The 13,969-nt window shown below is 40.5% G+C and overlaps 2 protein-coding genes across 3 annotated transcripts; one reads left to right on the forward strand and one right to left on the reverse strand.

The window, feature by feature from the left end:
* Window positions 1–438: 438 nt before the first annotated feature.
* LOC119767147 lies at window positions 439–2,450 on the forward strand. Of its 2 annotated transcripts, XM_038254971.1 has the most exons (3): window positions 439–492; window positions 574–978; window positions 1,039–2,450. In XM_038254971.1, exons 2-3 carry the CDS (start codon window positions 686–688, stop codon window positions 2,402–2,404), a joined length of 1,659 nt encoding a protein of 552 aa, XP_038110899.1. In that variant the 5' UTR covers window positions 439–492; window positions 574–685; the 3' UTR covers window positions 2,405–2,450. The 2 variants fall into 2 exon arrangements, with proteins under 2 accessions (XP_038110899.1, XP_038110898.1); XM_038254970.1 differs by lacking the exon at window positions 439–492 and having other exon boundaries at window positions 551–978.
* Window positions 2,451–9,130: 6,680 nt separating this feature from the next.
* Window positions 9,131–12,153, reverse strand: LOC6035894 (nuclear exosome regulator NRDE2). The gene is made up of 2 exons (XM_001845955.2): window positions 12,031–12,153; window positions 9,131–11,973 (listed from the first exon to the last, which is right to left on the reverse strand). Exons 1-2 carry the CDS (start codon window positions 12,077–12,079, stop codon window positions 9,161–9,163), a joined length of 2,862 nt encoding a protein of 953 aa, XP_001846007.2. The 5' UTR covers window positions 12,080–12,153; the 3' UTR covers window positions 9,131–9,160.
* Between the last annotated feature and the right edge of the window lie 1,816 nt (window positions 12,154–13,969).

The raw sequence follows: 13,969 nt of genomic DNA on the forward strand, positions 1-13,969 counted from the left end.
ACACGTTGCGCGAGGGTGGGGTAAACATAATTATAATAAAAAAGTTGTTTTATTTTAATCAGGATTTGAATTTAATTTGGAAAAGTCTTATGTGCAATGTTACACGAATTAGGTCCAATGTGCTTAGTCCTATGTGTAAAATTTGTGCTATGTAACGTGTCCTATGTGCACTCACAGGTCGTATGAAACAAATTGCTTTAGAAATCAGTTTAAACTAGACTTTTGATAATTCTCGTTGAGTACACATAAAAAGCATCGATTTAGGTCCATTTTGGCGTTTTTAGAATTCAAAAATACTCAAACGTGTTTAAATGGGATTTAAAAAACTTACACAAAACTTCAACATGAAATTTCTCAGAATGAGGATTTTGCACATAGGACCTTTTGAAAATTTACTCTAGAATTAATGTAGGCGACGAAATCTTACAATAAGTGCAAAATCGTGCGATTTTCAGTAACTGTGTAGGAAACATAAACAGTGCACTAATAAAGGTATTCACTCGGATTTTGGTTATATCTCTTTGCTAAGAACTGTCAAAAAGTGAGCAGTTTAAAATGTGATTTATTTCTTAGATTGATCCCGCAAATTTGGCGGGAAAAGCTTGGCAGCAATCGCTCACAGTGGTCACCAGTCGAGTTGCAAGTAATCGCAAATTTTCAAAAATCTCAGCATTTTTCCTTCAAGATGGAGGAAATTGTAATAGAAAGCCTGTATCAGACTGTCCTTGGCAACCTGGATGCCAGTCAGATCGGTCGCAACTCAAGCCTCTGGGATGTCCTAACGCTGGTCACCGAAACCGTCCAAGAGCTGAACATTTCGGAAATACAGAAATCCAACGAATCGGCTGCAAAACATCGTATCGCCGGAAACCAGCTCTATCAGGAACGAAAGTACGCCGAAGCACTGGCATATTACACCGAAAGCATTCGCTTAGCGGAACCGGAATCTGACCAGCTTGGCATGGGATATGCCAATCGGTAAGATGCTGCGCACGTTATTTTTTTGAGGTTAGCTCTAACGGGATTTCCACACTACAGGTCGGTCATTTACTACGAGCAGGGCGAGTTCGAGTTGGCCCTGTATAACATCGATTTGGCCAAGAGGAGCAACTACCCGGTGATGCTGATGCCGAAGTTGCTGGATAGGGAGTTCAACTGCAAGCAGCAGATTGCCGCAGGCCGTTCGAAGGACACGTTCCCCTGTTTGCCGATGGACATTAATGTGGACACCAACCCGAGGATTCCCTTCTTGGCCGACGGGATCGGAATGACTTATGGATCTACGTATGGTCGAGGAATGGTTGCTGAAAAGGATTTCAACCCGGGAGATGTGATCTTGGACGAAAAAATCGAATTGTGTGGAGTTGACTTGAATCTTGCTTCGGAGCACTGCAATCACTGCAGTTCTCGATTCAACTGCAGCTTAATTCCTTGCCCAACGTGCACGATCTTCATGTACTGCAGCCAGGAATGTCTCGAGCAGAACTGGAAGTTCTACCATCGATTCGAGTGTGCCGTGGCGACCAAGCTTCTCAGCGCTTCCTATCTACCGTCGATGGTTTGTCCAAGACTGTTCTTCTACGGTTTGACGCAGTTTGATGACGATCTGCAGGCCATGATGGAATACTGCGAGAAAGAGATCAACGTCAAATTCAACCCTCTTGACCTGGATTACACGAATCTAGACCGACTGGAGGTGTTCAAGGCCTTACACAACACCAAGCCGTTCGACATTCCGGAGATGGAATATGTTGTCAAATATACAGCCTGCGCGTATTACGTCGTGCTGCTGATGAACCCCGCGGTCAGTTCGATTATCCGCACCGAGACCCATCGACAATTCTTCCTGCGAACGCTGCTGCAGTACGTTCGTGTAACATGCTCATTGACTTCTTATTCTTCACGCTCGCTTATCAATGTGGGAACAATTTCTCCAGTCTACAGCATCTGCAACCACTCGTGTGACCCAAACGCGATCACGATCAACGATTTCGGCCGAACGAAGCTGGTAATCCTGCGACCCGTCCGCAATGGTGAACAGATCTTCACCTATACACAAACCTGGTGGTGTCCCGTTTACGCCGGTGTTCGCTGCTGCTGCAATATTTGTGACCTTGAAAAGGCTAGCCAAGGGTGGCGTACGAAGTTCAACCGAGATTTTTCACCGGAAGTTCAAAGGCAATTTGAAGCGCTGAAAAAGGACATGGCCCGTGCTGATTTGAACGCGGTCGCCAAGCTGAATCGGCTGCAGCAGTTTATTCAGCGATACGCCGAACGTTACCATCCCCAGAAGAACTTCGGTATGGTGCTGAAAGGTTTTAATGACCTCCTGGACTGCGCTGCCTGCAACGGGAATGTGGCGCTGGCGAAGGCGCAATTGCGAGCCACCTATGCCGAGCATTGAGTGCGGGCGAAGTAATTTCTTGCTCTTTTTCTTCTGCTATTTTTTGACTGACAAATTGGATTAAATTTGAAATAAACCATGAAAGAATAAATGGACTCAACAAACATGCCTAAATTCTACTTCTAAAATTATTCCGATTCTGTCGAACTACACTGACCTACAAAAAATGACAAAAATGACTGCGCAGGTTCAGCTCAAAGGGGAAGTATGAAGTTTGGGGTCCCCAGAAACACGTGCACTTTATATATATATATTTTTTTTTCAAATATAATTAGATCTTTGAGAAATTTAAAAAAACCAATCCTTTTTGCCTTTCTTACTAAAGAAAGGTATAGGTTTTACTTTAAGCCAGGACGTCATTTCCAGCTTCGTAAATATGTCGATTCAGCATGAATTTTAAACCGAAAAATCGCTAAAAAATCGCACTGCATCGATTTTCGACGCTCTATCGATTCACCTTGACAGAACTCGTCTATCTCGAACCCTCGAATTTTGAGAAAATAAATTCCGTGGAGGTCGAGTGATGTTCGTATGTGGTAAAATTTTGCTAAATTTTGTGTCGCGCCGTTCTCAGCTCCCATAAATCCGATTTCGATTCTCCTAAATGCAGATGAAAGCTAGTGTGCTGAACCTGGGCGAGTTGCCGCGCAAATTTCGAATTATCCATCTGTTTTCGGATGCGGCCAGACTTTTCCAGAAAATACACAGTTTTCAAATGAAAATATGGTCAAAATTTTTCATTTTCATACCTTTTATTTATCTCAAAAATTGCATTTTTCGAGCCCTACAACCTCTCAAATTTTCATCCAGATTCATAATATGGTTCAGGAGTTAGAGCCGTTTGATTGACCTACCATAAGAAACAAAATCCCTAAAAAAAGGTAAAAGCCCACCTGGTGACCTTCGCCAACATTTTTCATTTCTGATTTTATTCGAAATTTCTTGCTACATTCATAGTACAGACCATGAGTGAGCATCTGAAACAAATTCGACATCGATCGGCAATCCCGATCAATTTTAGATCGATTTACTTTTTGCCTTTCTTACTAAAGAAAGGTATAGGTTTTACTTTAAGCCAGGACGTCATTTCCAGCTTCGTAAATATGTCGATTCAGCATGAATTTTAAACCGAAAAATCGCTAAAAAATCACACTGCATCGATTTTCGACGCTTCGTCGCCAAGTTGTCAAGTTGAGCTTCGAATACTGGCGCGAGAATGCTGGCGCATATGTTTCGGCTTGACTTATACTCGTTCGTAGTAGCTTGTCTACCGATGTTTCCTTCAACATGTAAGATATCGTAGCTTTTCGGTTTCTTTTGCTCTGTCCGTTTTTGCATAACTGTCCAATGTTTATGCAAAACTTTTTTGACATAGGACATTCATCCGGGTACAATCAATTTGTTTCCCGTGTGCTCCTAAAATCGCCTTTAAGTAGGCTTCATTTGTCGTGTCGTTTTATTTAACAGAGTTCATTGGATTCCAATAGGAGCTTTCGAAGCTTCTAAGCTTTATATCGTTTTCAAAGTTTTCAATGCTCGCGACGCCTACCAAAGGTATTGCGATTGAGTGTGTAGTGGTGCGGTTGTAAAAATATCTTTCTCTGACTCTCTCACTTTCGTAGACGCTGAATGGCAAGCTTCCCACTGTGCGGTTAACTCGGTTTTGCTTTGCGCCTGCTTTGTTCGGTTTTTGGGTTCGTACCAAAACTAGAAAACCAAAACCGCGGTGTGTGTCGTCACTTGCGCATTGGAAGCTAAGAATTTGTACGATTAAAAATAGTAGATAGGTGAAAATTGCATTTTCAATTTCTTTTAGAAAACACATCAATAATAATACCTTGCTTTCATCATAATATTTTTTGTATCAAGTCGATGTTGTGAATTGAGATATGTTATATTCTTTAGTAAGAAAGGCTCTATCTCACCCCTGGTGGGATTAAATCGGGTTTTTCCTATCCTTATGTTTCTTATAGATTTTGATCCGGGGATCAACTTTGTAGAACATAGCAAAACGCTAGGAATTAATCCTGGAAAGATAGGATACAGGATATTTTTTGGAGTATGGAAAAAAATATGACGACTTCTAAAAGTTTACCTGTATCTTTCCGGAATTCCCCGGATAATAATACCATAAGTTAAGTCTTATGAACGAGGTCCCAGCTGTGTCCATTGAGGCCCTAACGAAATTTAGATTTAGAAGATTTTCCAATGCTGTTCGACCAATACCATGTTGTTGTTTTTTATAAGTTGTTGGCAACAAAGTTCATAAGATTTTCCTATGGATTTTATAGCTTGGATATTCGCTATTTACAATTGTCAGCAGTGTGAAAATAGCTTAAGACAACTTTATTTCACCCAAACTTTAAAATGGCTTCGGAAGAGCAAACTTGTGGAAAGTTGTTTCCGAGTGGAGGACACGTAACGTAAGTTATTGCTTTTTTTTTTTTTTAAAAAATATGGCATGTAAACTTGTACTTCATTACATTTACAGGACCTTGACTTCAAGTTAATAGTCGTATCCGATTCCGTAGGCTCAGTCCAGATCAATAGTGAAAACGAAGCAACGAGCCCATCCCAGAGCGCAATTTCACCGATCGAGACGCCAGTTGGAGGCTCCGGCAAGGACGGCATCTTGTGCCCCCGGACAGAACGGACTCGCAAAATTTAACGTAAGTACACATGTTTGAAATTGAACCAGAATTTAACCTGATTTCACTCCACAGACCGATCCGGTGGAATAAATCCCGAGCTTCAGCGAGAGTGACGCGACGAGCTCTTCCCGGAAAACAATTCTGTCGAGACGCCAGTTGGAGGCTCTTGCACGTCCCGGATCGCCGTTCTTTGACCGCCAAAGGCACAGATCTCATGGCCGCCAGATCTGGTGCGGAAGCGGAGAAATCCGGGAAAGTAAAGAACCTGCCTTGGCGCGACTCTTCGGGACCGATGATAAAAACGGATTAGAGAGCATCGTTCTGGAGAACTTTGGCCTTCACAGTTTTCCAATCGAATCTAGATCTCAATTTGATATGTATGCCAATATAAAACAATAATAATAAACAGTGATATCCATAATAACATAATAATTAAAGTCATAAAAAACTTCTTACAAATATCATAAGAATGCTCTATGAAAATCACGAGTAAAATTTACTAATTTACACTGATATCCATAATAAAATTATTGTTGAAGTCATAGAAATCTTCGTACCAATATCATACATAAGATAGCTCTATGGAAATCTTATGTGACGGCTTTGTCAAATTTCCCCTCCCAGACATAAGAAAATCTTATGACATTCAAATAAAATCCTGATGTCGAATGGTCATAAGACGTTCTTATGGATTTCGCCAGTACTTTTTTCTGAGTGAAGAAGAGTTGAAAAGTGAAAAATAAATAGTTGTTGTTAGTACCTAGTTGTTCGGTAACTGGGCGTCGTTTCACTGGGCGCTCGATAACTGGACCGTAGCCCAGTTAAAAAGCAGACAAACGTCAAAAAACCAAAACAAACCAAAATAACCGAGGGGTTAATGGATGCGAAAATCATGTTCAATAAATTAAAAAAAAAAAACTTTTATTTAATTTCAAGTCACAAGTCACAAAGAAATATTAAAAGTAAGCATTGTGAATAAATTTGGTTAACTTTTATTTTTATATTTCATCAGGAATGCATCGGTGGTCCTCTCGTTTTTTTTTTTTTTTTTTGTTCTGCCAAGTTAGCGAGCAGCATTTGGTGACTGGGCTACGTCCTCAGCCCAGTTACCGAACAAGTACTGTATTACGATTGTAATTTGTCGATGGTAAGTCGTGATTTCTCGATCTACCATTGACAAATTACGACTGACGATCGAGAAAATCTCGATATGTGTTTAAAAAAAATCAAGTTCAAAATTTTGAAAAATTTCAAAAATTATAAAAATTTCAAAGTTTAAAATATTTAAAAATAATCAAAGTTTTTAAAGATTTCAAAAATTTTATAAAATTTAATGCTTTTAAAATTTTTAAAAATTTGATAGAAATTTCAAAAGTTTTAAGATCAAACAATCTCAAAAAATTCCAAAGTTGTAAATTTTAAAAAAAAAAAATAAAATTTTAGGTTTTAAACATTTCATTTTTTAAGGATGCACAGCAACGAAGGAAGTTGTTGTCTTCTTATTTCAAATTACGGACCCAATCCTGCAATAACGGGATTGTAAAATTAATCAAACTTTGTTGTAAATTACTTTGTGGACAGTACTTAAGGGGATGAATAAAAAAATCGATAGTACCGTAAACTGGGGTGACTTTGATAGCCCGGGGTGACTTTGATAGGTTTTTCAAATGCCCCTCAAATTAATATCTAAACATTTTTGACAATTTTGAGTATGTAAGCATTAAGGGATAGCTTATTATCGAACATATATGCAAAAATGTGACTGTCATATTGGATGTATCAAAATTAGTGGCCAAATCAAATTCCTATCAATGTCACCCCGGGCTATCAAAGTCACTCCAGTTTACGGTACCCGTAGTGTTGAAGATACTAAAATGTCTGTAACAAAAATCTGGGTGCAAAAGCTTAAATTAAAAATTTCAAAAAATTTAAAAATTAAAAAACAAAGTTAAAAACTTTAAGATTAAAAAATCTCTTCAAAAAAATATTTTTTTTTGAATACAAAGATCTTAAAAATGTCAAAAAAGTTCAAAAGTTTTAAAACCTTTAAAAATTAAAAAAAGTATAAATAACGAAAGAAGATCTGCTATGCTTAGGGCATGATTATCAGGCTTGATAAGGGCGTTTAAGAAACAATAGCAGAAGAAACATAAAATTAAAAACAAAGATAGCCGAGAAGATAGCTGTAACAAAACCATAGGAGGGGTGGAGAGTGAAATTATTGGTCCATTTTAACAAATTCCAGAGCAATATTTGAAAGGGGCGGTACGACATTGCTCTTACGGCCTTTCATTACACACATTTAAATGGGACGAAAGGCCGTAAGAGCGCGTGTAATGAAAGGCCGTAAGAGCAATGTCGTACCGCCCCTTTCAAATGTTGCTCCAGAATTTCTATATTTTTTAAAGTTGATTTTCTTCTGTATTTTTAAAATGAAATATTTTTGTAAACTTGTTCTTGACTTTTTAGAGTTACTAACTTTTTATTCAATTTACTTCGATTTTATTAGAATTTTTTAAATTAAAATAAAATATATTTTTTGTGATTTCTTAAAGTTAAAAAAATTGAATGTTTTTTTGTTCAATTCATAAAAAATAAAACTTGTATATTTTGTTAAAATTTTTAAGTTTTAAATTTATGAAACTTTTAAATTTCTTGAAATTATTTAAATTATTGATTTTTTTTAAAATATGTGTTATGTCGATATGAAAATTCGAGTACACTCAACCCCCGGTGGTTGGTCACTTTTTCGTTTGACACTTTTTTAGTTTGTACCCCGTTGGTTGGTCAAAGTCAAACTAAAAAGTGACGAACTGTCACTTTTTACACGGCGCTCACGCACACTATCAAAACAATCGTTTGGTAGTGTGTGTGAACTCCGTGTAAAAGGGGTGTCAAACTAAAAAGTGACCCCGTTCGTTTGACAACAGTTGGTGTCAAACCATCAGGGTTTGAGTGTATTCAAAAATTTCAAAAAAATTAAGAATTTTAGAAATTAAAAAAAATATTTAAATAAAAATTCTTTCAAAAAAATAAAAAATTTAATTTAAAAAAAATATAAAAAAATAAAAAAAATAAAAATCTAAAAAAAATCAAATTTGACAAAATTCTAAATTTTAAAATTTAATTGATTTTTTATCTAAACATATTTTTTTAAATAAAAAAATGATAATGTTTATTTTTTCAATTTCAATTTTCAAAATATATTTTTTCAATTCCTTATAAAATCAATTAAATTTTAAAATTTAGATTTTTCTCAAATTTTTTTTTTAGATTTTTATTTTTTTTTAATTTTTTATATTATTTTTTTTATTTTAAATTTATTTTTTTATTTTTTTTAACTGTTTGAAAACAAAAAGAAATTAATTGAGATCTTTCTTAGTTTTGTTATTTTTTCACATAAAAAGATGAACTTACATTTTTTTAAAAAATATTCCTTAATAATAAAAAATATATAATTAACTTTAATGTACATTTAAATGTAACTTAAATGCCAATCGTGTTCCCTTTTAAAGAACAAAAGTTCAATGGGGAGAGCGATTGATATTATGGCGGTGTAATATCTGGAGCAACATTTGAAAGGGGCGGTACGACATTGCTCTTACGGCCTTTCATTACATGCGTTTAAATGGGATGAAAGGCCGTAAGAGCAATGTCGTACCGCCCCTTTCAAATGTTGCTCCAGATATTATTGTACAACTGAAATAAAATATTATTATTATACAGCAAAAATATTCAAAAAATGTTATTACAAATTACGATCGTATTTAATTTCTCGATCCACGATCGAGATTTCTCAATAGTAGAATTACGATCGTAATTTCTCGATGGTAAGTCGTAATTTTTAGATGGTAGCTCGAGATTTGTCGATGGTAAGTCGTAATCTTGCTATCGAGAAATCTCGATCGTGAGTCGAGAAATTACGATCGTATAAAATAATCACCACAAATATTAAACGAATATTAAATTTAAGCTTAATTTCAGGACCCAATCATTATAATTATTCGAATAATACAACTGCAGTAAACTGTATAGAATTTGGACTATCGGATATCGGACAAGCTCTTCAACACAGTTTTTTAAAATTTCAAACAATTTATTCCCTTCAACTTAAACTACCCGTCCCTCCCGCCTCCCCCACCGCCGTCTCATCCCGCAGTATCTCCAGCTCCTCCGGAATCGCGTGAATCCGCAGCTGCTTCTCCAGCAGCAAATCCAACAGCTGGGACAGCTCCTGCGGCGCAAAGAACGCCCCGTCCAGATAGACGGCCTTGTTGAAGGGGCACGCCTCGAGCGCCAGGTACAGCGTCTTCCGGCACTGCTCCAGCGCGTTTCCGGCGGGTTGATCGAACAGCTCTCGGAGGTAGAGTCGCCAGAGGAGGGCGTTTTGCCGGAGGGGTGAGTCGCGACGGAGGGTGTGGGCGAGCAGGTTGAGGGTTCGTCGTTTGTAGGTGCCCGCGGACTGTTCGTCTTCTTGGGTTGAGTAGAGGTTGCGGATGCGTGCGGTGGTGACTAGGAGCAGGACGGACTTGGTGGTGAGATGTTTGCCGAGGATGGTTCGCAGCTGGAACCAGGTGAGGGACTCGGAGAAGGCGCAGAGACGGATCGCGGTCAGGTTGGCGGGGAATTCGTGCAGGACGCGATCGACGATCGCGAGGAAGCAGGTGTTGGTGAACTCGTCGAGGCGGAAGTCCGCGATGGTGAGGAAGATGGTGAAGAGTTGCTCGCGGATGAAGGTTTGGCGGGGGTTGGCGCGATCGTTGAAGTGGAAGAGGAAACCCTCGAGCTTGCGGGTGGTTTCGGCTTTGGACTTGACGAGCGCGTGGTAGTAGAGGTAGGCTTTGAGGGTGTTGATCAGGAAGGAGTGGGTGAAGTATTGCGGCAGGAGGAGGATTTCGACCTGGTCGTCGACGGGGAGGGCGCGGGTCACGCGATCGTTGAACTTTTGCAGGGCTAGGAGTTTGGTGGGGTCGGAGATGGCGTCGGAGCAGGTGAAGCTGACCTGTTTGGGGTTGAGGGCGAGTTTGGTGAGGAGGTAGATCGCTTGGGACTTGCGGTTTTCCTTGAGAAGGAGTTCGACTGATTTGAGCACGAGCGAGTAGAGATCGTTGTCGGCGAGCAGGTCATCCTGGGCACAGAACACGCGCACGGAGGTGTCGAAAATATTTAGGCAGTTCGACTCCAGGCCGTCCATTTCGTACTCGATCAAGCCGTACTCGATGTAGAAGTTGAGATCGTTCTGGTACTTGCTCTTTTTGAGCAGGTTCTTGACGCGACTTCGGGTGGCTTTCTTACGTGGTTCCGTGAGGTGTCCGGAGATGCGATCGAACACGACCAGGATCCGCTCGAGCTTGAGGTAGAACAGCAACAGGATGATGTTCTTCTCGTCGGAAAAGTATTCAGCGCTGGCGATGAGGACTTGCCGTAGCAGCTCCAGGTAGGATTCGAACGCAAGGTTGGTGTTCACGAAGGACGGCGGCGTGTTGAGTTCCTTGATCAGATTCAGGATGATCTGATCGTGCTTTCGATTCCTCGTTACATCCAGAAACAGTGGCAAGAGTTGCTCGGAGTGATCCTCTTCGTAGCTCTCCGGCTGAAAAAACGATCCGCAACTCTCAAACGCAACACTCTCAAATGGGTACTTCATAAGCTTTAAGATCAAAATCACCAAATCGAACGCGTACTCCTTGTTGATCAACGGATACACGAACCCGACAATGTCCTCGTGCAGAACCATGCGCTGCGGATCGCTACACATGTTCGGCCCTCGAAAGGGCAAAAAGTGAAACGCGTTCCGCAGCTTTTCGACCCTCAACCAGATCTCGTTCATGGGAAGTCCCGACTTTAACACCAACTCCTCATACTCGATCAGCTGGTTGAAATGTTCCGGCGAGCTAAACAGCGACTTCGCACCCGCAAAACTCGAACTAATGTTCATGCCGATGTTCAGCTCGACCAGCCCAAAGAACATCTCCCAAAGGCCGGCCTGCCGGCAAAACAACGCACACTTCTTGAACAATTTTAGCATCACCTCATCGCTTCGCTTCGCCATAAACAGCGATCGTACGCTCTTCTCGTACAGTTTCAGCACGTTCGGCACGATACACTGCGCCATCGACAGCTGCTTATTGTCGATCAACGCTTCCCACAGCAAAAAGTTCGTATTATCCTTCGCGATCATCTTCTGAATCAACTCCAAAACCTCATCCGTCGGATAAACCTTCACGATCCCGCCCAAATAAAGCTCCAACAGCTTCGGATCGTCCGGATGTTCCCTCAACCCCCGCTCCACAATCGCCAGCTCCCCCTTACTGTTCTGATAGCTGTCCAAATGCACCGGATGTTCCTCCCGAAACCTCAAATACTCAATCCACCCCCCGGAGCTCTCATCCGCCCGTGCCGCCTTCTCCAGCTCCATCTCCCTCTCCCTAACACCCCGCTCACCCAACCCTTCCCCACCCACACCACCACCCCCGTTCAATTCCTTCTTCCCCCGCCTAAAGTACCGCACACTCCGCCGTCGCTGACTCGGCACCGGTTTCGCCACCGCACCACCCCCCAACACCCGGAACGACCCGCGCCGATACTTGGGACAGGCCGGCCGGTGCAGCGTCTCCACCGTCAGGTATATGCGCAGCGCGGACACGTCCGTGTAAAACTCCTGCTCGGAGATGTTGACCGCTGGGACCGGTTCCACGACGACTTCCGGCGAGGATGAGCTGCTGCTGCGGCTGCGTTTCCGTTTGCGGTGTTTCTTCTTGCTTTTCTTGTGCTTGCGTGATGACGAGGGTCGAGGTTTGTGGTCCTCCGGACCGGAGGAATCGCTGGAGGCATCCTGCTGTGGCTGGCTGGGGAACGGAATGAAGCTCTGGTTCGTTAGCCAGGACAGGTTCTCTTGTGGGGCTGGCGGTTGAGGGGCTGAAAGGAGGTGGAGACTAAAAGAAATATTCTTGAAAAAACTATTCTGATTCTTACCTTCAATGCTACTGGAAGTGGTGGCGGAATACGCCGGAAATAGGGACATTTTGCTGGGTTCAGATTCGGATTCAGAACGATTGCAGCGATGTGCAATGTAAATAAACAAACAAACAGCTGAGTTTGACAGTGCACCCTTTAAGTCCCAAACGTGATCCACAAAAAGATCTCGTTACACTCTGATTTGAAGATGCTTGCAACATATCGTATTTTGACCTACCTACATGCAATAGCTCAAAAATGTTAAAATTCAGTAACAACATTTCAAAAGGGCGAAACCTACGATCCTGCCGTTTCGAGAAAATCAACATTCAAACTTTTGCAATTCCGATCAATTCCTATTTTCACAAAAAAGCATGAAAACCATCATTTTTTTCAAAACGTAATAGAAAATAGCAATAATTTCATCATAGAGAGCAATTTGAAATTAATTAAGGTGTTTTTGCTTTTAAAAATTGAGAAAAACAAATTACGCCTTTTTGAAGAGCGTGCCTTCATTTTCGCCCCACCGTATTCGCCACCCACTCAACCAAAACAACGGTTTAGCCCGTCAGGTTACGCCACAAAGCAAAAGTAAACAACAGATTCGCCCTTTTGTTTTTTGTTCATTTTTCGGGTTTTTAAAGAAAAAAGTGGTGAAACAACTATTTTATCATTGTGAAACGTTACAGTCAGTGATAATACAGTGATATTTGCAACCACAGTGATAAAAATTGGTCTAGAAAGCCTTCATAAGGAGTCCGGTTCAGGCCAAGACTCGTTGAGCTAGGATACACCGTAAGTAGCAAGTTGGTTTGACGATGTGGTCTATATTGGAGTGTCGTTCCTTGGGGTGTCCCCGCCGGAAGTGGGAGACATGGCACCTGACGACTAGGCCACCCCGCGACACCATCCTGCCTTCTCAATCTTTGCTTAGCTTCAATGGTTACGGAGGCGATGATTTTGTACGGCATTCCTCCTAAACCTCCCTACACTAACTTTTGTCCTGCAACTGCTCGACCCAGAATCCCCGGATGTCCCAAGAACCGGTAAATTATGGACCTTCATATCTAGATTGTGAATCCAGACCAGATCCGATACTACAATGATTGAAATCAAAAAGTTATGTATTTAGGATCATACAAATCTGTGTTTGTTGTGGAATTGTGGTCAGAGACATCAAAAACATACATTTTGATCCATTTTGAGGATTGTCAGGTTTAAATTCACTAAATTATAACGAAAATTTAGTGTTTCTAAATATACGTCGGAACTTGCAGAAAACACTACATTCGCCCCTCGTGATTGGATGAAAACACAAGGGCGGAAACTCAATTTGGTTTGTTTTGATTGATGTTGTTGATTAGCCCTTTGTTTTTGCTTGTAAAACTACGTATTTTCGGAATTTTGTGATGATGGAGGGTGTTTTAGAATCAGTTTTGTTCGCTTTATATGATTCTGACAAAAACTCAGTTTGTTTACATCCGAGGGTTTCGCCCTATTGAAAAGTTGTTACAGAATTCGAAACGAATGTTTACAAGTCTAAATTGGGTACTAAAGCCCTATGTAAATTTTTATGTACAACGGTAAAAAACACGATTAAAAACCATTTCTGATCACTTTTTTTTTCATTTTAATTCAATTTTTTTTTACAGGACAACATTTTTCCGATGGATTAACTATGGTCCCCTTGGAACGAGCTGTCAAGTAGGAGCTTATCTGTCAAGAAGGACCGCGAGGTTAATTTTTCAAAATTGATTTAAACATCCATTTTAAACTCTTTGTGGTCGTACAAAGGGTCATTGTACTCAGAAAAATAAGCTTTATCGCTGTAAACAATAATATAAGCAATCTAAGCTTCATTTTAGGACCCAATTCCAAAAGCTTAAAAATCAGAAATATAGAAATTCGTAACTACAAATTTAAGAAAACCTCGAAATTAGAACATTCAAAATCTCTA

The sequence above is a fragment of the Culex quinquefasciatus genome, chromosome 2, assembly GCF_015732765.1.
Source record: "Culex quinquefasciatus strain JHB chromosome 2, VPISU_Cqui_1.0_pri_paternal, whole genome shotgun sequence".
NCBI lineage: Eukaryota > Metazoa > Arthropoda > Insecta > Diptera > Culicidae > Culex > Culex quinquefasciatus.